At 37.7% G+C, this 26761-nt stretch overlaps 1 protein-coding gene across 1 annotated transcript in view; it reads left to right on the top strand.

The window, feature by feature from the left end:
• Positions 1-26761, top strand: part of TTLL7 (tubulin tyrosine ligase like 7) — a 171452-nt gene that overhangs the window by 82272 nt on the left and 62419 nt on the right. Inside the window, exons 10-13 of the mRNA XM_012931648.2 lie at positions 4083-4177; positions 12577-12724; positions 12809-12882; positions 14179-14314. Of these exons, the coding sequence (XP_012787102.2) occupies positions 4083-4177; positions 12577-12724; positions 12809-12882; positions 14179-14314 (453 nt within the window). The remainder of the gene's footprint in view (positions 1-4082; positions 4178-12576; positions 12725-12808; positions 12883-14178; positions 14315-26761) is intronic.

Raw genomic sequence — 26761 nt, 5'->3', positions numbered from 1 at the left:
CCATATACTAGAGTGACTGGTCTCTCCCTGTACATGTGTGTATTTGAGAGTGAAAAAAATTTGTACAGGGATTGCAGTTGAACAAATAATATTTAAGACTGTAGAAGGTGAGATTATGCCTGTGACGTGCTGCAACTTTTAAGGTGGTGATGGCGAGGAGGGAACTGAATTACTGACCAGAAGGAACAACACTGGCCAGAGAGAATAGGAGCACAGAATCTATGATGGAGACTTGGACATGTATATGAAATAACTGTTTTTGCTTGATAATAATGCTATGATTTCACCAGCTATGAAATAGAACTTATTATTTGTCTAATGATTTTCATTTTTTTGTATGCATTTACAAGCAGCTACACTTTAAAGCTAACATTTACTGGGGGCTGGAGTGATAGCATAGCGGGTAGGGCGTTTGCCTTGCACGCGGCCGACCTGGGTTCAAATTCCAGCATCCCATATGGTCCCCTGAGCACCGCCAGGAGTGATTCCTGAGTGCAGAGCCAGGAGTAACCTCTGTGCATAGCTAGGTGTGACCCCAAAACCAAAAAAAAATAAAAATAAAAAAAATAAAAAAAAAAGCTAACATTTACTGCCTTTTGTTGGTGTAGCACTGTAGCACTGTTGTCTGTCCCATTGTTCATCAATTTGCTCGAGCGGGCACCAGTATCATCTCCATTGTGAGACTTGTTACTATTTTTTGGCATATCGAATACACCATGGGTAGCTTGCTAGGCTCTGCCGTGTGGGTGGGATACTCTTGGTAGCTTGCCGGGCTCTCTCAGAGGATAGAGAAATCAAACCCTGGTTGACTGCGTTCAAGGCAAATGCCCTACCCGCTGTGCTATTGCTTCAGCTTTGAGTTGGTATAGGTAATGGGAACCAAAGAAATATTCAATATTATGGGGTAAAAGCCCTGTCTGATTTTTAGTTTCTTCTGTCAGACATTCATGATTATTTAATAAAATGTTTTCTTCCAAAATTAAAAAAAAATCTGGATGTTTAAATTGAAAACAAAAGCATTTTCTGCTTTTCTACATACAAATATCAGTTAATCTGTATGGATAAATTTTTTCATAGGCCAATTTATTTGTCTATGATGTGAACACGAAAGGAGAACTCAGGGGCTGGGGTCATACTTAGTGGTGTACTGCGGACTACAGAACACCAAAGATTAAACCCAGAGCTTTACACATGTTTCCTGATACTTGAGCCCAAGCCTAGCCCGAGGTTCTTTTTTATAATGGTAGAAGGTAGAATATGTTAAAAAAAAATAGAGTGAGTTTAAAGTTTTTTTGTAACAGTACATCAACACTGTACTGAAGGAGGTATATGCCTGGCAGAATTCCAGTCAGTGATTTTTAAATGGAACACCCTAAAAAATTCTATCAAGATAGATCAGGTTTCTGAGAGCCACTAAATCATCTATCCCTAAATGTTTATTTTATTTTATTCTATTTTATTTTTTTGCTTTTTGGGTCACACCTGGCGATGCACAGGGGTTACTCCTGGCTCTGCACTCAGGAGTTACTCCTGGCGGTGCTCAGGGGACCATATGGGATGCCGGGGATTGAACCTGGGTTGGCCGTGTGCAAGGCAAACGCCCTCCCCGCTGTGCTATCGCTCCAGCCCCGCTAAATGTTTATTTTATAATCTGATTACCTGTAAAGGCAGTACTATCTAGTTGTATTACAGATTTCAGAGATTTGAATCAGTATAGCATGGCTGGAGCAATAGCACAGCGGTTAGGCTTTTGCCTTTCATGCGGCCGACCCGAGTTCGATTCCTATGCCTCTCTCGGAGAGCCCAGCAAGCTATTGAGAGTATCGAGCCCTCGTGGCAGAGGCTGGTAAGCTACCCGTGCGTATTGGATATGCCAAAAACAGTTACATCTCAATGAGAGATGTTACTGGTGCCCGCTCGAACAAATTGATGAGCAACAGGATTGTATGCTGATGCTGATAGCATGATTAGAATCTTTATTTTTTTAACATCAAATATTACTTTGGTCTTTGCCATTGTAGAGGAAATTCTAGAACTGCAAAGTAGCATATTTCTAAACACCTTCTTTGGCCAATTTTACTTTGAATAAATGAATATTCTTGCAGTAGATAAGCTATTCCCTTCTCTTGAGACCATATCACAAAGCTTGGAATATGTCTCTCACTCTGTAAATCAGAAATCAGCACATGAACCAAAATACATGGCATATCTGCATACAGAAGTAACATGTATTCATAAAATGAAAGATTTTTATGACATAAAGAAAAAATGTTGGATGTGAAAGCAGAGTACTGAGAAGAACAACAGAGGAAAGAAATCAAGTGTGGGAGAGTAAGAAAAGCCGAAGAGGAAGTATAGGGGCAGGAGGAAGGGTCCTCTGACACACTGACTGTGTAGAACTATGATATATCTATTGATTGGAATTACAACACCAACAAGCTAAATTTCTAATAATCAAAAATGTGCCTGTCAAGGAGGCTTTTGGAGGAAAACTGGGGAATTGGTAGAAGGAAGTTGACATTGGTGATGAGAGGGGTGTTGGTTGGGGTTGATGCCTGAAACTCAACGCTAAATAACTTTGTAAATAGCAATGACAATATAAATAGAATAAAATACAATAAAAGGCATTTAAAGCATATTCAGAAGATAAAGAATATATGTGTATAGAAAAATAAATTTGTAAATAGTGGTGGCTTAATATAAATAGAATAAATGCAGTAAAAATGAAAGCAGTATACTCAGCTAAGCCATATCTTCAGAAGGTAAAAAATATTTATGTGTATACAAAATTAAATATATATACATAGAACGTATCTGAAATACAACTGACTGAGTTGCTATTAATATACTTAGTAGTGGCATTGATTATAGGTGACTCTTCTGTTGTTTGTTGAGCTTTTATTCACTCTTTTTCTGCAGTGATCCTTGACCCTATTTCTAATTAGAGGCATTAGTATTCTGAAATGGCTAAAGTATAATATGGTTTTCTTCCAGTGGTTTTGTCTCTTGTGGTGGATTTGAATAATAGAATGTCCTTCTAATACTAGTACCATACAGAATTTTAAGTCTAGTCTGTGTGTAGTTAGTTGGTCATGAAGCTGAAGCTGTAGTTTAAAATTTAGTAGTATTCTAATCAGGTAAGTTAAAGACTTTTCATAAATACCAGCTATTCTCATTGTATTTTCATAAAAGTTGATTAAATACCAGACTTCCTGCTCTGAGATGGCAGTGTTTTGCACAGAAGCCACTTATCATTTCAGTTTTTTAATGAATCCTCTAAGTGATGGTGGAAATAGGACAGCCCCAAATGTCTCATTTATTCATGTGAGTCTTTGTGCAGCTAGAAAAGCTCAGGAACTTTGGAGATGAAAATTGAGGAATCCTTATTTGAGCCAGGTAGAAAGAAAAAAACTTTTTTAAAGTTATCGATAAATCAATTCATCCGGATCTAAAGAGGACACTAATTGTTTTTTATGTGCCCGGTAGATGCATACATGTTAATTGTGTTTTTTATTCACATAAATAAGCTTTATTTTTCTTTTGTTTGGTTGAGGGCCACACCTAGTAGTGCTCGGGGCTGATTCTTGACTCTGCACTCAGGGATCATTCCTGATGGGTTCAGCGGACCATTTGAGGTTCCAGGGATGAAACCCTAGTTGGCCATAGGCAAGGTATATACTTTACCTGTTGTAATCTCTTTTTGGCTCCCTGTTTCTGTTATGTTTTTATTACTCATTTTTCATATCTTTTTGTCGTGATGAATTGCTTTCTCTTCTTTAAACTTGGAATCTAGGATGCTTTTGGCAAAAAGCTGGAGAGTAAAGAGGAGAATGGCCATGTTAGCTGACAGAAGAGCCTTAAAGCAAAGACTGCACAGGGGAGGCGGGTGTCGGTCTGAATCACTTGCAATTCCTTGTCTTAGGTTGATTGGGAAGGGAGGGGTGACAGTGATCCTCTGGGCCATCTATCTTATAAAGCTCTACTGGCTATAGAATTGCATATTAGATTAACAAAATGTGTTAAGTATTCATTGGTCTTTCACAATATTTGTCTGTTCTTATTATTCTCTTTGTAAATTATAGATCAATCGTGCCCCAAGCTTTGGAACTGACCAGAAAATAGACTATGATGTCAAAAGGGGAGTCCTGCTGAATGCTCTGAAGCTACTAAACATCAGGTCAAGTATTTTTCTCTATCTCCTGAAACTTTTCTCCATTTTGAAATAAATAATATTTTTCATGTGGGATTTATTTGTACAGTTTTTCTAGTTGCATTTCTTGATTCTCTTAAGCCAGTTTTTTATAAAAATATATATATCCATAATACATAGTACATGTGTATACATACTAATTTTTTTCTTCACATATGATGCTCTTACCAACATTAAATGTAGTTACAGTATTGATAGAGTTATTTGATATGGAGTATGAGGTTAGGTTGTAAAGTATTTTAGTAAATCCCCTAGATTATTATTCTTCCTTACTATAAAAGAAGAAACTAAAGCAGAGATAAAGTTTAGAAAGGGGGGAAAAATAACCCAAGTATGAATTTCTTTTTCCTCTGCGGTATCATATAATCCAGTTACACAGAAAATTGAGGCCATTGTTAAATCAGTACTTTCCTAGCCTGTTGGCTAGCCTAGTTGTCTGTGGGTGGGCAGTTAGGCTGTGTCCATGTCTTGGCTGTTCTGAACAGTGCTGCAGTGAGCTTGGGACTGCAGATATCTTTTTGAGTTCCTGATTTCAGCTTAGAGTATAGACTCAGACATGGGATTGCTGGATCAATGGCTTATTTTTCAACCTTAAACAAGAAGGAAAATTTTCTAATTATGATAGCATGGGTAAGCCTTGAGTATGCCAAGTGAACTATTAAAAAAAAGAGAGACTTATTTTCTTTTAAGTTGAGATATACACAGTTTAAAAAGAATTTTGCAGTCAAAACTGAGAAAGATAATGGCATTTTAGTGTGATTGAAGGCGGAACATACGTTTTGAAATGGTGTGAAAGTGTATACCTTAAAACTGTACCTCAAAACAGTTATAACAACAATGGTGAACTACGGAAGACTTGGCATTTATCCTCCTTTCTTTCATTAGTGGTCTGTAAGAGAAGATGACATAGTCCTTAGCATCTAGATAATATGCTTGGGGACTGGTGGGCTAGTGTAGGGGTTAAGGTGTTTGTCTTGCATATTGTAGATGGTTTAAGCACAGCTGGGATCAATCTCTTAAGTATAGCATGTGATCTAATCCCTGATCATGGCCAGTATACCCACCACCCCACCCCTCTCCCCCACCCCCGCCAAATGCCTGATCCCTGCCTCTAAAAGACCCCATAGACAACATGCTAAAGGTTAGATGGCAGGCAGGTACTTTAGTCTTTTGACCATCTCACTGCCTCTAACCGACATTCTTAAAGGGCATTTATTGGGCTAGAAGCTAGAGATAGAGAATGAACAGAAGAGAGAGATAAAAATCATCATCATCATCATCATCATCATCATCATCATCATCATCATCATCATCATCATCATCATCCCGTTGATCGTCGAATTTCTCGAGTAGTCTCAGTAATGTCTCCTTTCATCCTAGCCCTGAGATTTTAGAAGACTCTCTTTACTCGTCTTTCCCAACGATGCCTCATGGAAGCTCTTTCAGGGTCAGGGGAATGAGACCCAACATTGTTACTGGTTTTGGCATATGAATGTACAATGAGTTTGTGAGGCTCTCCCATGTGGGCAGGAAACTCTCGGTAGCTTGCCAGGCTCTCCCAGAGGAAGAACTAGGCTATAAGATGTCTTTGGGGAGCTGGTTTTATAGTCTCTGGATGTTGACTGTTGGTGGGATTACACGGCGCTGGGATAAGTCCCTGGGTGTGACTGCCTAGCTACTGGAAAATGGGAAATCTGGCGAAAGAGGCCCAATCCTGATCCGAGCAGTCTTGGAGGTCTCAGCCATAGGTCCCACACACCTGGGTTCCTCTGCCTGTACCTTCATGCGTGAGGCTCGTCTGAACGTGTGGAGAGGGGCCTTGAGCATGGCTGTGGCTAATGCTCCGAAGGTCTTTGCCCGAGGGAGCTCTGCTCAGGGCGGGGAGGGAAGCTGAAACCCATCCCCTCTGAGGGACCCAAAGGAAGACAGTCAGGCGCTTGGGCAAGAGACTCTCTGCATGGCTCTCTTCCGGGAGACATTAAAAATAGTTGTTATTAAAAAGGAAATTATGTGTTCACAGATAAGTACAGTACAACAATAACCATTGAAACCTAGTGTCTATCTTGCTTTGCTTTGCTAGTTAATGGCATACATTAATACAAAAATCAGGATAGAAAACTGGGAGTTATCTTCTTCCTTTATAATGAATAATCTAAATCCTATCAAGTATGTCACTAGTAATACAATACTATTTACTTTTAGAGTGTCCTCTCCAAGTCTGACAATTTGTTTTTCCCCTTTTTGGGTCACACCCGGTGATGCACAGGGGTTGCTCCTGGATCTACACTCAGGAATTACTCCTGGTGGTGCTTGGGGAGCCATATGGGATGCTGGGAATTGAACCCAGATTGGCCGCGTGCAAGGAAAATGCACTACTCACTGTATTATCACTTCAGCCCCAACAATTTCTTATTTCTCTTCTGGACGATTTTTGTTTTCCTTCCTTGTCCCAGCTCTAATCTCCACCTCATTTTGCACCTTCCATTGTATTTCTTCAGATGTCATCAACAAATATATTGTGTGCCCATAATTTATTGCACTAGGTATAGAGAATTCAAAGTATCTCTTGATTCTTAGATTTCTGACTTTGGATGACTTGTTTGATAATTCCATCTATTGAGATAAAGATTTTAGATCAGAATCAGACTTAGAGGAATTATTGGGGGATTGTATAGAGAGATAATCAGTTTTAAACATGCTAATTTCTATGGGCTTTAAGACAGTTGGCAGAATTGTTAAATGGGAAATTTGAAACTCAGGAAATTTGAAGCTCAGGAGGCCAAGATATCTATTTGACTGACATGAAGATATTGATTGCTATTCAGCCTAATGGATGCGGGCGCACAGGTGGAGTGTATAATATATTGAGAAATAAAGAGGGGTAGGGCCAGAACCCCCAGGGATGCCAACATTTGAAGAGATATTTATAACTTCTGATATTATGATCAGTTTTTTCCACATCATTAGTTGAATTTTCGGCTCCAGCACATTGACTACAAGGCTCTTTTCCATCTTTAGATGTTATAAAAGACATTTTATGTTCAACCCTTCCATCTCTTTAAAATGTAATGGTTTTTTGTTCTCTTTTTTCTGTCTGAGAATTGATTTGATTTCTCTGTGAACCTTAGTGCTGTTTCACAAGACCATGTTTTTGCATCTGCTCTCATCTGAACTTTCTTTTGGGGTGAGAATGAAACTCAGTAGGGGAATTCTGTTTTACTTGTGAGACCTTAATTTTTATTCCCAGTGTCAAAGTAGGGGAGGGGGTCGGGAGAGGGGACAAGTCTTTTAGCTTTGTTGTGTCATTCTGATTCTTTGCATGTTAGCTGTTTCTAAAAATATGTAGTGCAGTGGTATTCAGTTCATCCTATGGTTGTGAGCCATCACCATCATTGGTTTCCACAACTATTACAAAACTGATACATTGTACTCATTCCCAGGACAGCTCCCCCTCCTCCTGGCAACCAGTGGTTTCTCTACTATCTTTTTATTTCTGTTAATTTGAATACTTTAGGGACCTTGAGTAAGGGGAAGCAGAGGCAATATGACTTAACATAATGTTTTATTTTGGCTCTGGTTTTGGGGATCACCTAGCAGTGCTCATGGCTTTCTCCTGATTCTGTGTTCAGGAATTACTTCTGGCGGTATGCAGGGACAGTTTGAGGTTTCAAGGATCAAACCAGCCTTGGCCACATGCAGCACATTTACCTGCTGCATTATCTCTCTTGCCTATTAATATGATCTTTTTTTTTTTTTTTTGGTTTTTGGGTCACACCCGGCGATGCACAGGGGTTACTCCTGGCTCTTCACTCAGGAATTACCCCTGGCGGTGCTCAGGGGACCATATGGGATGCTGGGATTAGAACCCGGGTCGGCCGCGTGCAAGGCAAACGCCCTACCCGCTGTGCTATTGCTCCAGCCCTTAATACGATCTTTTTAAGGTTTAGACACATCGCAGCAGTGTTAGAATTTTCTTCCTTAAGTTGAAGGTTGAGTAATACTCCACTGTATGCCTTTTACTATTTTAAAAAAAATATTAATTTTTATTCTCTGGCTTTTTGGCTCACACACTGAGATGCTCAGGGGTTACTTCTAGCTCTGCACTCAGGACTTACTGCTGGTGGTGATCATGGGACCATATGGGATGCCGGGGATTGAACCAGGATTGGCCACGAGCAAGGCAAAATGCCCTACCCGCTGTACTATTGCTCTGGGCTCCTTACCCTTTCATTATTTTTATGAACTCATTCTTCGGAACCTTTATTTTTAATTCTTTGTAGAGGCTTAGTGATTTACTTTTTCTATTATGCTTTGCTCTCAGCTTTAAAATAGCACCATTGTACTCTGTGTATTTGTTCACCTGTAATTGTACACTATGCATTGTTTATATGCCAGTATCTATGACCTGTGGACCCCAGAGGCTATGGGCTTGTGAGGACATTGCATTTATCAGTTCATCTTTGTGTCCTCAGGGCATATCAGTGAAGAACTTATCTTTGGGTGCAAAAAAAAATTGGGTTTAAAGTCAAGGGTGGAGGAAAGACCGTTCATTCAAATATAAATACTTGCAGAAAGATAAGGAAATGAGACAAAGCACTGAATGTTCATGGAACTTCTGGTGATTCTGTATGATGGGAGCATAGTGTGCATGTGAGGGAAGAGATTAGCAAATCCTTTGGATAGAATCACATGATGGTGAGGAATGGGAAGGATTGTTGAAAGAGATCCAGAGTTCCTTAGGTCATTGTGTGGGTATGGCAGAATGGAAAAAATGTGATTTAAATGCCAGGGAATCTTTTAATCTCAAAGTTTTATTCTGGTCTGTGAGGTATCAGACCAGAAAAAAAAACCAGCGATAAAATAGTCAGCTTATATTAATAGAAATGTTTTCTGGATGACAGTTTCCTGAAAGTCTGAAACATGGGAACATTGAATCCCTGACAAAAGTGGCTCTTACTGGTTCTCCCTTTTTCTTTAAAAAAAAAAATTTTTTTTTATTAGCGAATCACTGTGAGACAAAGTTAGACTTACAAGTTTTCATGCTTATGTTTCAGTCATACAGTGATCGAGTGCCCATCCCTCCACCAGTGCCCATTTTCCACCACCAATGATCCCAGCATCCCTCCAACCACCCCCACCCTGTCCCCTTCACCCCACCCCGCCTCTGTGGCAGGGCATTCCCATTTGCTCTCTCTCTCTTTTTGGGTGTTGTGGTTTGCTTCAGAGGTATTAAGTAGGCATCATGTTTGGTCTATAGTCTATTTTCAGCCAGTATCTCCCATTCCTAGTGGGCCCGCCTAGCATCTTTTGCTTGGTGATCCCTTCTCTATGAGAGCTGCTTCTTCACCTAGCAAGTAAGGTTGGCTTCCAAGCTGTGGAGTAATCCTCCTGGTACTTATCTCTACTATTCGTGACTCTCCCTTTTTCTTAATGTGCTTGATGGAGCTTCTGTGTGTGCTTGTTCCTGTGAATCTTCTTTGTACATGTTAAGAGCTGTTTGTGGTCAGTGTCCTTGACTGTGTCCTGCTTGCTGTGGACATGCTGGGGCGTAGGTTCATTGCTTTCGCAGTAATCTCTTTTTGGCATTGTCAACCACCTTTTCATTCTTTTCTACTTTTGTGTCACTCCTTTTTCTTTACTTCCTCTACCTAATTTTTACCTAATAAATTAGGCTTAATCTTTGTTTCTTTGTATTCATCTTTTGTATTTTCTTCTTTTTTTCTACTCCCTTTTTGTCTTTTCTTTCAATTGAACAGTATCTAATCATGAGTGCTGCAAATAAAATGAAAAGGATTGTTGAAAGAGATCCAGAGTTCCTTCAAAAGTAAAATTAAATTAATAGGTATCAAACCATGCCCTATCCCTTTTTCCTTAGGGGAAACTCAGCTAGGACTTTGGAAAAATTCTTCTCCTTCATTTCTCTCTGCTGTGTTTGCTATTGTGATGACTTGGAATGGCTTATAACTAGCTTTGGGGCTTATCTCTGCACCCCAGGAGTTACACACACTTCAACTGTGATGCTTGTGCACAGTTTGCAATACTTGTCTAAAGTCACAACATGCTCTGTTGTGGTGCTCGCCTTGAGCTCACCATAACTTCCAGCTATGATGCTTGCACACACTTCATGGAGGTATGTCCTGGATTGTAAGCTTGTTGTGATGCTGAGGATCACAATAGCACTGCTGCTGGTATCAGATTCTGCCATAGTACGGATTCATCACTTCATGCCCTCAAGGCAGGCACCTCACCACTGAATGATCCCTGTACCTTGGGAAAGTGATAATTTTTAAAGATTGTCGTTAAAATCAGAATATTGTCACTTAAGTTCATCCCTTTTTGTTTCTCTCTTTATTAATTCATCAACAACGGTGTTCATTTTTCTTCTAAAATAATCCTTAAACTCCTCCCTCTTCTCTAATTCTGTTGGTGCCTCCCTGGTGCAGACCTTTGCATTCATACTCGATGATGAAATGACATCTGGTTTAGTGTGTTTGCGTTGCCCTAACACCACCACTTGAGAGTGTATAACCAAGTAATTTTTTTTAACACTTGTCTGGAATTTAAGAAGATGATGTTTGCTTGTTTGGGTGAGGTTCCTTGCCTGGATCGTAGTTTTCTCATTGTGTCCTCACATAGTTTAAGATGGTCGTGGAACTACTTGGAACCTCTTTCAGAAAACACCAATCCCTCTGAAGAAGTTTCAAGGTTCCATCTCTCACAGCACCACCGACCAACACCATTATTTTTGGGAGTTAGCATTTCAATTCCAGTCCTGGAGTGATAGCACAGCGGGTAGGGCGTTTGCCTTGCACGCGGCCAACCTGGGTTCAATTCCTCCATCAAGGCAAGCTACCGAGAGTATCCCGCCTGTGTGCCAGAGCCTGGCAAACTCCCTTTGGCGTATTCGATTTGCCAAAAACAGTAACAACAAGTCTCATCATGGAGACATTACTGGTGCCCACTTCGGCAAATCAATGAGCAACGGGATGACAGTGATAGAGTGATATTGCATTTCAACATTCACATATTCAGACCATTGCACTGTTTTAACTTCCTGCTTCATTTTTATTAATCACTTCTAAGCTACTTTATATTCCAAGGAGATAATCTTTAAAAATATGCACGTAAAACATGCTCATTGTTATTAAAATTTCACCACCTCTCTGTTGACTAAAGTCAGATCTGACTTAAATTTCTTGCTTTCATGCATAGTCCTACTTAGAGTAATACCTTGCAAGAATCCGAAAGCGTTTATTTCCTTTTCAAAGTATATCTTTTACTCTGTCCATCTGTAGAACTCTTACCTGAGATCTCAATCTTGTCACAAGAGAGAGTAGATAAGTTTTCTAACATTCCTGCAAGTTCTATTAGTGTGAGTTGTAAGGCGAAAGAATATTAATCTAATATTAATCTACTCATAGTCCCTGGGTAGTGAATGGTATTACATGAAAAATTAAGCTCCTCTCTTATCATGGAGTTGACCAATTAGTCTCCTTGTACATGTCCCTTTAGTTTATACCCCCATGTGGATCCCAGTAGACTGTTAGTAGAAGACATGGAAACCTGAGTTCAAGAAGAACGTTTTCATTTCTAGGACTTCAAGCAGAATTATGTGTGCCTGGTCTTATTTATTGAAGTTTGCCCTGTTTCTGTCAGACCCTTTTGAGAGGTGTGAAGAGTGCATGTTAGAGGGAAATGAGAAGAGAAACAGATGCATGGAAGGAGAAGAGAGAGAAGAGAGGTTCAAATGAAATCAGGCTCCCAATAATAACTCTCCTAAGAATGTAAAATGGTCTCATCTACATTTTTGTGACTGGGCAGAAATTAGAATTAGCAGGCAGATGTTTTCATAGAATGATTGTTACATTAGGATTTCTGTAAGAATTGACCACATGCAAAAAGAGGGGTCAGTATAAAAATATTTAACCATTAATAGAATCAATGAAGGCAGAGCAAAGAATTTAACAGTTGTTAAGGACCTGCGAGTGTTACTGCAAGTTAGTCTTTATATAAGTTCTATGGAGGAAACATTATTGTTAACATTTAATAGATGGGGACACTTACTCAGTAATAGCTTGACCTAAAATTTTGCCCCTAATAAACTGTGATGATGAAAAATAAAACCAGGTTTGACCTGCTCTCAAAACTTCTACTATTTCCATTTTACCTTGATATCTCAGAACCTATTTATTACATAGAAATCCATATCTGGTATTCTGATTAGACAGATACTATGTATAAAAATATATCAACTTATTAAGCATTGATTCCCATCTCCTTTCCCCTCTTTCTGCTTATTCCCCGCACAGGTATAATAAGATCAGAAGTTTTGAATCCTAGAATTGGTCTTTTATTTTGTATTTTAGGACCAGTGATAAAAGGAAAAACTTGGCCAAACAAAAAGCAGAGGCCCAAAAGAGGCTTTATGGTAAAAATTCAGTGAGAAAGCTCCTACCAGGTTCCTCAGATTGGGAGCAACAGAGACACCAGTTGGAGAGAAGGAAAGAAGAGTTGGTACGAAATTTTTAACATTGCACCCAAATCCGAGTTGCATAATTTATTTGTCACATTTTACATGTAAAATTTCTTTATTTCTAGAAAGAAAGACTTGCCCAGGTACGAAAGCAGGTCTCAAAAGAAGAACATGAAAATCGACATATGGGTAATTATAGGTAATTGTGCTTCCATTTTTTTAAAAAACAGATTGAAGAAGTGGAGTGTCGAAATAAGGATTCCATCTCCATGTTTTTAACCTTCTAGATCTATTTTGACCATCTTTCCATTCAATTTGAGAAAGTGCTTTTTCTTTTAACTTTACAGAAAGAGAAGATAACTAGCATGTAGATGCTTTAAATTTAGGAGGGCTTTTGCTGGCCTTTCTAGAGTGGTGTGGTTTTTAAAACTAGATATTAACTGATAGCCTGATTTGCCTTTAGAGTGTTTTTTTTAGAATATCAGTTGTAGATATTCAAGTATTTTTTTCTATCAATTCAAAGTAGTTGTTGTACTTTGCTCTAAAATCAAATATACCGGGACCCAGAATATAACAAATGAAGGCCTCAGGTCAGAGACAAGAGTGATGGGTGTGGATGCTCTGAGTGGGAGCTCCAGGGAGTCACTATTGACAGTATGAAAGGGGGACTCTCTGCTCCCCGTGATTTTGGAAATAATGCTTCTGCAAAGTCTTTTTCTTTTTCTTTTTTTTTTGCTTTTTTGGGGTCACACCCGGCGATGCACAGGGGTTACTCTTGGCTTTGCACTCAGGAATTACTCCAGGTGGTGCTTGGGGGACCGTATAGGATGCTGGAAATTGAACCCGGGTCAGCCGTGTGCAAGGCAAACGCCCTACCCACTGTACTATTGCTCTAGACCCCGCTTCTCCAAATTCTTGACAAGGGCTTGAGGATAAAGAGATTATTTCCCTACTAGTAGGAATTTTTTTGTTGTTGTTGTCTTAACACCATCAATAGAGGCACTGTAGCACTGTTGTCCTGTTTTCGTTGATTTGCTCGAGTAGTTGTGAGAAACAACTCTTTTCAATTATCTTAACTGGAGAGGGAAATTCATTACTTTTAAAGACATCATTAGTCGTAATTTTTATGTTCTTACATACTTCAGTGATCACACTATGCCCAACATTTCCAAATCATTCCCCATCACTTGAAACCTCTCCCATAAAATTTTAATTTTAGAAGTATGCCCGATTGCATTTCTTTCCCAATCAAACTTCCTCTAACCAACTTCCTCTTACTCAGTGTTTTCTGAAACTTCATTGTTTAGTGGCTATTCTTCAGACTCTGTATGGGTAACAAATGTACATCTGTGAAATTTATCATAATTTTAATTAATCTTTATTTCTAGCACATAGCAAAGTGACAGGCACTAAGTATGTAGAGATTATCAGTGACAGTTGACTTAACTTATGTGCTGCTAGTTCTATTAAACAAATTGTTCTGTTTGTATTTTAGACGAATTTATCCCCCAGAAGATAAAACACTGCTTGCAAAGTATGAAAACTTGCTGGCTGTTGCCTTTCAGACCTTCCTTTCGGGAAGAGCGTCTTCATTCCAGCGAGAGATGAATAATCCTTTGAAGAGGATGAAGGTAAATAGAGCTACTTATAAAGAGATAAAAAAAAATGAAGCCTTAGACATAAGTCTAAGATGCCTTAGTCCACGGGCTAAGCACATGTTATTACATGTAGGAAGCCCACCTTGGATTCCTCAGCACTACATGGATCTCCTGGTTACTTCTAGCAGTAGAGTAGAGCTCAGAGTAGTCCTGAGCACTGCAAAGTGTGTCTCCAACCCTTTCCATTCTCCACCCCAGGAATATGTCCTTCAGAACAACTCACCTCGTCCCACATGTAAAAATAATTTAGTTTTAAGATGTATTTTCTTACCATTTTAATAGTTGGGGCCATTTTGTTATTAAGTAATTTTATAAAAGAAATATTATCTCATGGGGAAAATTGGCCAGGAGAGAATGTTTTCTGTTTGTTTTTGCTCTGGGGCAATGCCCAGCAATGCTCAGGGGCTGTTCCTGGTTTTCTGTCGAGCTGTGACTCCTGATTATGGTCAGAGAGCCACATGGGGTGCCAGGGATTGAACTGGGGTCAGCCACATGCAAGGCAAGTGCTTATCCCCATTATCTCTTTGGTTCTGCAGTAGAGAATGTGGATTTTCATATTGTCATATTAATCTATTACAATAAAAATATCTTATTTCGGAGATGTATTTGTATAACTGAATTTTGAAAATATGTTGAATTAGCCTAGTGTTTTGTGATGCTCTCACTATTTGGACTGTAACATTATATATTTTTCTTTTCTAATTCTGTATAGTTAGAACATCTTGACAGCTGAGAGGTATCTCAACATGGTTTCTCTATATGACTTCTCATGCTTGAGACTATATGGTGTTGACAGTTGAACCTGGATCTGGCACATGCTAGGCATGTGTCCTAACCACTCTATATCTCCTGGCCCCTTCATCAGATATCTTAGCATGGTAATTTGTGTTCACATAAGTGAACATTTCAAGAAGACAAGCCCAGTATGCAAATGCTAGTTCAGTCCTTGAATCATGCTTTGTAACATCTTACTGGACAAATACGTTTATGTAGACTATTTAAACTTTGTATTACTGGGGCTGGAGCGATAGCACAGTGGGTAGGGCGTTTGCCTTGCACACAGCCAACCAGGGTTCAATTCCCAGTATCCCATATGGTCCCCGGAGCACTGCCAGGAGTATTTTCTGAGTGCATGAGCCAGGAGTAACCCCTGTGCAATGCCAGGTGTGACCTAAAAAAAAAAGTAAATAAATAAATAAAACTTTGTATTATTGATTATCTCCTTATGGTGACAGCACAGAGTCTTGGATTCCTTGTTAGAGAGCATGATTTAAGAGTCATAATAGGGGTCAGAGAGATACTGTAGAGAATAAGTCATTTGTTTTACATGGGGCTAACTTGATTGATCAACACCACATATGGTTCTCTGTGCACCTCCAGGAATGGTCCCTGAGCCCAGAGCCAGGAGTTAGCACTGGGAGTACCCAGGTGTATCCTGCCCCCACCCTATCAAAAAATATATATATATATATACACATATATATGTCAATTACAACAAAAGCTGTTGTGGAGAGGATTTCTTTTTATTTATCTATTTATTTATTTACTTTTGCTTTTTGGGTCACACCTGGTGATGTACAGGGGTTACACCTGACTCATGCGCTCAGGAATTACTCCTGGCAGTGCTCAGGGGACCATATGGGATGTTGGGAATTGAACTGAGGTTGACCATGTGCAAGTCAAACACCCTACCTACCTGCTGTGCTATCGCTCCAGCACCGAAAGGATTTCTTTTTCTTTTTTCTTTATGTTGTTGTTTTTTGCTGTAGTTTCCACTTATATTCTGCAACAGAATAATCAGAAGAATATAAGGCCACTCTCAAGCTGACTTGACCTCAGGGGGGAAAAAATCCCCTATCTTCTTTTACTTTAGATTTTCCTATTTTACATATGCAGGTGTTTCTACCATTAGACTTATCATTTGTGGCCCTTTCATTTTTCTTGACCCAAATCATGAAATATTTGTTTCTTTTCCTTTGCCTACTCTGTAATATTATTTCATCCTCCTATGAATGTCAGGTCTTTTTCTACTTCTCATTACTCCCTCTCCTACCTCCATTTTTTTTCCTGCTAGAAAACTTACAGATTTTTGAAACAAAGATACATTACATTAAATTCTAATTCCTATCTGTGTTGATTTTATAATCAAAGTATTCGATGACTACTTTCTTATTACTAAAATGGTAGTATTAAAACTAACCTTGAAGGGTTGTTTGTGAAAATAAAATCAAGGTTGATGAAAGACTGTAAAGTACATAGCACCTAATTATTAGGATGAAAATCAAATTCCTTTCTTCCTTTTATTATTCAAAATCCAGTTTAAAAGGCACCATTTCACCTGTTCTATTTCACCTGCTTGATTTGCAAGCTGGATTAAAAAGTGATGTAAATATATTAAAACATAATATATACACAAATAATCTTAATAGCAGCATGTTTTAGATAGTCTCTAAGTGCCGTATTCCTTGAACATTCTTTGCAGGGTACGTGTTCTAACACACCTTTCCTCACTGTGTGATGTAAGGCCAATTGTTTTACCACTTTCATTGAGTCTCCTTCACGCTCAGGTTAGGAGAGTGATACTAGTTTCTACCTCACTTCCTGACATGTAACCATAGCTCACTGAGAATTGAAAATGGAAAAAAATGATAGCATGAAAATTAGGTTAAAGAATGATAAGTATTAAGCATAGCATAAGTGTTTAGTCAGTATTTTTACTGACTGTGTTACTAAGTGTTCAGACTAGTATTATCTAGAGGTCCTAGTTGTATTGTTTAGTGAAACATTGCTAACCGGTAGAGAATTGATTAATGTGCACTAAAAGGCTAAAACTTAGTCCTGTCCTCCCCCCCCCTTTTTTTGTTAAAAAAAAACATTTTTCAGTAACTTAGAAAATTGGGCTGGAGCGATAGCACAGAGGGTAGGGCATTTGTCTTGCACGTGGCTGACCAGATTAGATTCCTCTGTCCCTCTCATAGAGCCTGGCAAACTTCTGGAGTATCCCACCGGCACGGTAGAGCCTGGCAAGCTACCCCTGGCATCTTTGATATGCCAAAAACAGTAACAAGTCTCACAATGGAGACGTTACTGGTGCCTGCTTGAGCAAATCAATGAACAACGGGAAGACAGTGCTACAGTACTTTATTTAAACATTTTTTTTGTTTTATTGAATCACCATGAGCTATAGTAGCAAAACTTTCATGTTTGAGTTTCAGTCATATAATGATCAAACACCGATCACTCCATCAGTGCACATTTTCCACCACCAATGTCCCCAGTATCCCCTCCTCATCCCAATCTCCCCCTGCCTCTATGGCAGACAATTTCTCTGCAAGCCTATTCTTTAAAAATATATAATAATAACTTTATTGATAAAATTCTGTGACTTACAACTTGTTTATGTTTCTCATGCACATAATTCCAACACTGCAACCACTACTAGTGTACCCACCTCCCTCCTCCAAGGATCCCAACACCCCTCCCTTTCTTTCTTTCTTTTTTTTAATTTAATCACTGTGAGCAACGCTTACAAAGCTTTCATGTTTGAGTTTCAGTCATACAATGATCGAACACCCATCCATCCACCAGTGCACATTTTCCACCACCAATGCCCCTAGTATCCCTCTCCCCACCCTCTCATCTGTATGGCAGACAGCTTCCCCCACACTCTCTCTCTACATTTGTGTATTATGGTTTGCAGTGCAGCTATTGAGAGGCTATCACGTTTGGTCCTTTATCTACTTTCAGCACACATCTCCCATCCCGAGTGATCCCTCCAACTCTCCAACCATCATTGACGTAGTGATCCCTTCTCTATTCCAGCTGCCTTCTCCCCCAGCTCATGAGACAGGCCATGGAGCAATATTCCTAACCCCTGTCTACTGTCCTTGGGTATCAGTCTCATATTATGTTATTTTATATTCCACAAATGAGTGCAGTCATTCTAGATCTGTCCCTCTCTTTCTGACTCATTGCACTTTGCATGATAGTCTCCATGAGCATTACACTTATAAGCAAATTTCATGACTTCATTTTTCCTAATAGCTGCATAGTATTCCATTGTGTAGATGTACCAAAGTTTCTTTAACCACTCAGGTTGTTTCCAAATTCTGGCTATTGTGAACAGTGTCGCAATGAACATACAGGTGCAAATGTAATTTCTACTGTGCTTTTTTTACACCCTTGTGATACCACTTCTGGGAATGTACCCCTCCTTTTCAATTCTTTCCCCAATCCTCTTCCAATTCAGTTGTTGGATCAGGTCACCCATTGTGTTCTCTTTGTTGCTACTTGTTGTGTAGAGTTATTATTTTATTTTATTTATTTTTTTTAAATTTTATTCTTTTATTGAATCACCATGTGGAAAGTTACAAAGCTTTCAGGTTTAAGTCTTAGTTATATGTTGTGTAGATTTAAATCCCTCAAATAAAAGGTTATTTTGTATCCACCGCTTTCTTTCTGATTAGTCACTCAGTATTAGTTCTATAAAAGTTGTTGCAAATTGCATAATTTTGTTCTTTCTTAGAGCACATGGTGTGTGTGTGTGTGTGTGTGTGTGTTTGTGCGTGTGTATAAAAAAAACACAACTTTTGAATCCATAGTTGAGCATTTGGGTTGTTTCCATATCTGGCTGTTATACTAAAGAGTGACAGTGAACATAGCCATGCATATATCCTTTTTGAATTAATGATTTTGTATTTGGGGATACATGCCAAGAAGTGGTATTTGTTAGAATATTCTTAAACAAATATCATAATATCTTCATTACTTCTGCTTTGTATTTTAGACTCTTTTAAATTTCCATATAAATTTTAGAGTTGACTTGAGACAGTTAAAAATGTTTTCTGGGAATTTAATTGATACCATAAGAAAACTAGAGTAATTTCTGGGAAATTAATAAAAATGAGTCTACTGATTCATCAGGCATGCATTTTTGTCTATCAGCATAGATAGATATAATTGCTAATATAATTTTTTAAATGTTTTCTTTTTCTGTTGTTATTGTAAGTTTGATTACTTTTGTATAATGTGCCTCTATCTAGTGTGTGTGTGTGTTTGTGTGTGTATGTGTGTGGTGTTGAGGCTCGATCTCAGGCATACACTACTTTTGAGCAACCTATTTTAGCCTTGTAATAATATTTATATATTTTTATTAACTGCAAGTTCAACTTATTTTCCGATTTTTATTTTTGTTATTTTAAGGTTTTTGCTTCATTTCCTTTTGCTTCATTTCCACCTATCTAAAATATGGAAGTTTTGTTTTTGCTAAGGATTTTTAGTTTAATTCTTTATTAGAAATATGTCTTAGTTGCAGTCCTAGAAACTAAGTTAAACCTTACTTTCTCTCTCAATTTAATGTTTATTTTAGTGAATGTCCTAAGTCTTCTTAAAAATAATGAATATGCTACAGTTACTGGTTTTGGGATTTTATGCATTTCACTGAAGTTAATTTGGCTTCTATTTATTCAAATCTTCAATATGTTTTTGGATTGTTTTATTCCACTGTTCTAATAATTATTGACAGATAACTCTTAAGACTTCTAAATGAAATCATGGATCTAGTGCTGTCCATTTTTATTTTACATCCTTTAAGGTTATTACAGTGTCTTTCTCATGAATTAATTACTATGGAATTCTTGTATTTCTCTTGGGTGATATTTTTTGTCTTAAATTTTACTTTGTGTGATTCACCTAGTCACATTACTTTCTACATTATGATTGGAGTTTGACTATCATATCTTCTCTCTCCATCTATTTTGAACTTTTCTGTATCCTTGTAATTTATATATTATGGTAAATATTATATAATTATGTAATTTTTAAAAACAGTCCTTCACATTATCATCATTCCGTCTCATATCATTGTAGTTTTGTTAGCAATGTGTATATGTATATATGTATGTATATATATATTTTAATGTAGGAGTACTGTTATTTATTCAGTCATTGATTAAGCTGGTTGAATGAACGCCACATTATTTTTCTTAAAATTTTTTTTAATTGGATATATGTGAGATAGGCCATTACAAAGCTGCTCATACTTGGATTTCAGTCATACAATGATCCAGCATCCATCCCTCCACCAGTGTACATTTCCACCACCAATGTTCCCCGTTTCTCTACCCCCCCCCAACCTCTCTCTCTATAGGAGGTACTTTCCTTCTTGCTCTCTCTCCTTTTCCTTTTATGCATTTTGGTTTGCAATGCAGGTGATAAGAGGTCACAGTGTTTGTTCAGGGCATTCGGTTTTTTATTGGGACAGTAAGGCCGGAGTAGCTTTTCAACTGGGTGGAATCTTTGGGGTGGGGATGTGCCTGCCCAGGCTTCCAGAAGTACAGGGAGGTAGGGGGAGGTAGCCCATCCGAGCCCAAGAAATTCCTGAGGTTTCAGTCACAAAATCCGCACGCCAGAATTTTCAACAGATTCTATCTTGGTGAGGTCCATCCTGAGACAGGTGGAGTCAGGCCGGGTGTATGGTGGCGATTTTGGATTGTGGAAGCAAGTGGCTGCCGGGGGCTCTACTTGGGCAGGCTATCAGGCCAAACTTCCCCTCTCCAATTTTCCCCAGTCTGTTCAGCCATGCGTGGGTCCAAGCGTAACTGAAGCTTTTGATCTTTTTCGAGATTTATCTATGGGTCTCTGAAATAAGGCCAATAAATGAGCTTGTATAGCTGAGCCAGTTTGTGAGTGTGGCTCCCACATACCTAACTTTTGACCATTTAATTTCTTGGTAAATTTGGTCCCAAGTTGTTGGGATCCAGCCAAAAGCACAGCAGCAATTTTGGAGTATCAGGAAGCCTGAAGGCACCATCAGGCTGCTGATGCACTTGCCCCACAGATACAGGTTAACCTGTTGGCAGCACCATACCTCGTTTTCTCAGCAATATTCACTGATTTGTCATTGTACTTTGTTTTGTATGTTCATAAATTTTATATCCTGAAATTACATACTTGGTAAAATCATCTAGTACTTATCATTTTTCTTCTGATAAATTTTACTTTGAATAATTCCATTGAGCTCCTTCCATTCTCTTTGAATAGGAAATAGTATCTATTTTTTTCTCCTTTTTTAAATTAACTTTCTATTGAGTCACTGAATAGACCATTACAAAGCTGTTCATGATTGGATTTGGATTTCAGTCGTACAGTGTTCTCACACCCATCCCTCTACCAGTGTACATTTCCCAATACCAGTGTCCCTAGATTCCCTCCCATCACCTCCTACCTCTGACCTGCCTCAATGGGAAAAAAGCACCATTGAGGCAGGTGCTTTTCTTCTCTCTCTCTCTCTCTCTCTCTCTCTCTCTCTCTCTCTCTCTCTCTCTCTCTCCCATATCTATATTTTTATAGCCGGATAATATTTTGTACAACCAATATTGAGTACATTGGTTATTTCCTTACTTTAGTTATAGAAAATAATGTTGCAAAATCATTGGGGTGTATGTAACGTTAGAGGTTGTCTAGACTTTGCTTACGGTCTTTGGGAAGCCCTGGCAATTTCTCAGACAGCCTGGCTGGTAGTTTTGTATTGAGGGTGCAGTGCTGCCCTGGCTTTGCAGTACTGGAGGCTACTCGGATCACCCTGATAGTGCTTAAGGATCTTCAGGGTGACAACTAGCAATGTTGGGGGACCATATGGTGACAGACATTTAACTGGGTTGGCTGCATGCAAGACACATACCTTACCCCCTGCACCTCTCTCTGGCCGATGATATAACGTGTCAGTGTTAACATCCTTTTATTCTTTGTGTTATAGGGAATCTCTGGCTTCTTGAGGAAACTTTATAACATGTTCCAAAATAGTCACACTAGTTTATATTCCTAGAGTAGCGTTTGTTATATAGTTTCACTTAATGCAGTTACTAGTATGGTCTGATCTCTTAGGTTTTGTTGTCTAATTCTTCCTTCTGCTAGTGAATTCTTCACTTGCTACTTCTCCTTTTTTCCTTTTAGGTAAATCAGCATATAAAAATCATTTAACTACTTTATTACCTCTATTGACTTTTAGTTATATTTGTAGCATAATACTGAAGTTTTAATAAGTAAGTTGCAATGGTGATTCAATAAAAAATAAAATTTTAATAAAAAAATAAAATTAAAAAAAAGTAAGTTGCAATATGTATCCTTAAATTATAATAGTTTACCTTGTAATAGGCTACCAATTTGCAGACCAAGTAAGCTTAGTTTAAGCTAACGCCTCCCTTCAATTTTTGTGCTGTAATCATGTTTTTACTTATGTTAAAAACTTTTAAATACAATATTTTAGCAAAGCAGCGACCTTTAATAATTTTCTAAATAGTCTTTCATGTTACCCACATATTTATCTTTTCTTGTGTTCTTCATTTCATCATGCAGATTCAGACTTCTGGCAGAACCACCTTCTCTCAGTTTGAAGAAACTGTCTTAGTAGTCCTTAAAGCATGAGTGCAGTGGTGCTGAATTCTCTGTTATTATTTATTTTATTAAAAAAATTATTGCTCTGAAATTGTGTTTTATTTTTCCTTTATTTAAAAATAGTAGTTTAGTAGGCTGAAGAGAAGTCAAGGGCAAATGCCTTGCTGAGTCCAGTCTGTGGGATCCCCTTTACCTTTTCCTACCTCCTAGCACAATTTGGTGTAGCCCCATTACCCCCAAACCACTGGCTATAACATTGAACCACCCAGTTAATTGAGTATCACCATAGGTGGTCTCCAGGCCTTCTGAGTACTGCTTGTGAGTCCATCCCCACTCCACAAAAAAAATTGTAGTTTGGGTATAAAACTTTTTTCATTCTCACCTTATGTATTTCAGCATTTTTAGTGGTGCTAATTAAAGTCTTAGTCTTGTTCTTTATTTTTGTTCTGAATTCAACCGTTATTTTCTTTAATTTTTGACATTTTGATTTTGATGTGTCTGTTTATTTATCTTTGTAGTTTTTTTTCCTTATTTTCCAAAGCTGTGCATTATTATCCTTCATTGAGTTTTGAAAATTCTTCATTATTCCTTCAGGTATTTTTGCTTGTATTGTAATGCATACTTTCTCCTTATTTGAGATTGAAAGTTGTTACATACTGTCTCCTTACAAGATTCAGGTTACACATATAACTTAGCTATGTCCTGTATGCCCTGTATTCCTTTTCATTTTTTCCTCTTTCTATGCTTCATCTTTGATTATTTTATTTGATATATTTTTGCTATGGCCAATATTCCACTAAGCCTATATAGTCACTACTTAATATTATAAAATATTCATCTGATTTTAAAAATTGTTTCATTGTTGAAATTATGCTTTTTAATTCATTTTATTTATTTTAAAATCAGTTTTGACATGCATGTGATACTATTGTAAACTCTTGTCTGTTTTAAAGTTTCTGTCATTTGTGGGCACATTTTCCTGATTTTTTTCTCCCCTTTTGATTTTAGGTCACATTTTCTTATTATTTTGAATGTGCTGGTTTTTTTTTGTTTAAAACACTGCTTATTTTAGAATCATGAAGATTTAAACAATACTTTATCCAAAAAGAACACATACCTTCATTCTTTCCAGGTGTTAGAGTGAGGAATGCATCACTTGGAGCAAAATAAAAAATAAAGTTCAGCAAAACCAAAAATCAATAAATGGGACTACACCAACCTAGAAGCTTCTTCACAGCCATGAAACAATAGGATGAAAAGGCAATGTACAGAATGGGAAGAAAAGTTTATCCAACCACATATAAGAAAAGAGGTTAATACCTAAATTAAATAAAGAACCTCACAACCCAATAGCAATAAAAACAACACAAAGTAAAGCATCTTATTTAAAAAAATGGACAGAGGCATTGAATATACATTTTCCTAAAGTAGATATGCATGTGGACAACTGGTAGGTGAAAAGAAATTTAATATTACTAATCATCAGGGAAGTGTGAACTCACAGTGAGGTTTAGTGTGACTATCATCAGGAAGATGAGGTGACTAGAATTGCCAAGATGTGGGGAAAAGGGATCCATTATTCGTAGGAATATAAATAGGTTCAACCACTATCGAGAAAAATCTGGAGATTCCTCAGAAAATTGGAAGTAGATCTATCATGTGGTTCAGAAATTCTACTTCTGGGTAGATGGTAAAAAAATAGAGTATCAAAGAGAAAATGCATCCCATGATTATTGAAGTATTATTCATAGTAGCCAAGATATGAAAGCAGTCTCTATGCCTGTTGGTAGATGAATGACTAAAGAAAGATGATGTGATATATATCTTTATAGACCTATCTACTATATACATGTAATAAAATATTTTTCAGTTATATAGGAAAGAAGGGAATCCAGTATATTGTGATGAGAATAGACTTTGAAACATTATGCAAAATAAGATAAATCCTACAGAGAACTATAAAATTATACAATATTACATATATGGGATCTAAAGAAAACAAACTTGCGCTAAACTGAGTAAAATGGTTGCTACTAGGATTTAGTGAATAGGGGAATATTTGCATCTAATAGTAAATAAGTCCTAGAGATTTAATGTACAGCACAGTGAATATAGATAAAAAGAATGTATTAGAGCCTTCAATTTGCTCAGAGTCTGGATCTTAATTTTTCTAACAGAAAGAGAATTATTTTTACACTTTAGAGAAGCTGTCACTATAAAGGTAGTTATATTATATGATGTATAAATGTAGGTACTCAACGTATCATACCTAACATGCAGCTTACATTTATGTAGTGTTATATATCACATATTTTAATTAAATAAAAAAGAAGAGGAATTGAACTGACTCCAGGCTGGACTGTAGTAGTTTTAGTTTAGTTTTGTTTTTAAACGCCTTGAAGGGGAAATATCTTCAGGTCTCTTTCTTTTATCTTCTTCCATTTTTATTGTGCTATTTTGATTTATAATACTGTTAATGATAATTTCATGTATATTTTGTTCCAATACTACATTAACCACCAGAGTGCTTGTTTCCTTCCACTAATGTCCCATATTCCCCCACCAGATCACTAAGTAAGCTCAGTTCTATAGACTAAGTCTCCAATTCCGTTGTCTTTGGTTGTTACTCGCTTGCACTGTATCTTTCTCATTTAAAAGATCTTTAAGTGAAAGAGCTCATTCTGTATCTGTCCCTCTCTTCCTGACTTCATTCAGCATAATATGCTGTAGTTTCATCCATATAAAAGTTAAGCTACACAGTTTCAACTTTTCTTACAATTTAATTAGTATTATATTGTGTATCCACACCACATCTTCTTGATTCATTCACCCATAGTTGGACATTTTGTTTCCATATCCTGACTATTACACTAAGCACTGTAATGATCACTGGTGTACATATATCCTTTTAAATAAATGTTTTTGTGTTCAGAGGACAGATGCCAAGTATTGATATCACTGGGTTTTAAGAGAGTTCTGTTATTTTTTTTTCACAAGTTTTCATATTGATTTGTATAGTGATTAAATCAGTTGGCATTCCCATCAGGAATGAATGAGGGTTTCTTTCTCATTATATCACCAAAAACTTGCATAGCTCCCATCTTTTTTTTTATATTAGAATTGCTAGCCAAGCAATTCTAATATAAAAAAAGTTGTGACCTATTGCAGTTTTTGACTTGAATTGTACTATAAAGCTATGATCATTATGTGATATTGGAACAAAAACAGACATATGCCAATAGAATAGAATTGAGAGTACTGAGATAAACCTTCAGAATTATTAACAGTGATTCTATGACAAAGGAACTAGGCACATGAAATGAAGAAAGGAATATATTTTTGGTAATTTTTTTGAAAACTGGACAGCCACATGTAAAAATATGAAACTGGAACTGAGTGCCACTATGTTCATAAAAGTTAGATTTAAGATTGAGAGATTAGAGCAGAATCCATAAGATACAATAAAAACAGGCAGAACTCTATGAAATGGACCTCAGCAGTTTCTTCAATGATTTGACACCTGAAGCAAAGACAGCAAAAACAAACATGATGCTGTCTTTATTATTTTGCAGGTTGGCTTCCCAAGCAATGCTTAAGGAGTCTTGAGACCATTTCTGTAAATATATTGCCAGCCTCATTGCATGGTTCCGTGATAGGGCTTTGGTTCAGTGCTGCTTAGACTTGGTTGGCTGGGAACTTCAGGCCAATCCCAGCAGTGCCAGGGTGGGAGGGCATCATATTGCTAAGGATTGGATTTGGGTTCTTGCCCATGCAAAGCTATCTCCTCGCGGCACCCAGACCTCCTTCTTTATTGGTATCTAAGGATATGTATCACTTCAGACAAGTGTTTCTCAATTTCCATCCATGCCTTCATTCTTTTACACTGAAACATGTACACTCAGATGTACCTCAGTACATGTGCACTACTGCACAGAACCAACAAATTAAGAGTAGCAAATCTACCTACATGTTAATTGAAAGTTGCACTTGACTCTATGGCTCTATCTGTGTCTAGACATGACTTTA

This window comes from Sorex araneus, chromosome 5 (assembly GCF_027595985.1).
Source record: "Sorex araneus isolate mSorAra2 chromosome 5, mSorAra2.pri, whole genome shotgun sequence".
NCBI classification, from domain to species: Eukaryota; Metazoa; Chordata; class Mammalia; order Eulipotyphla; family Soricidae; genus Sorex; species Sorex araneus.
The sequence above is the reverse complement of the archived record's forward strand: the minus strand, read 5'-3'. Positions and strand labels throughout refer to the sequence as shown.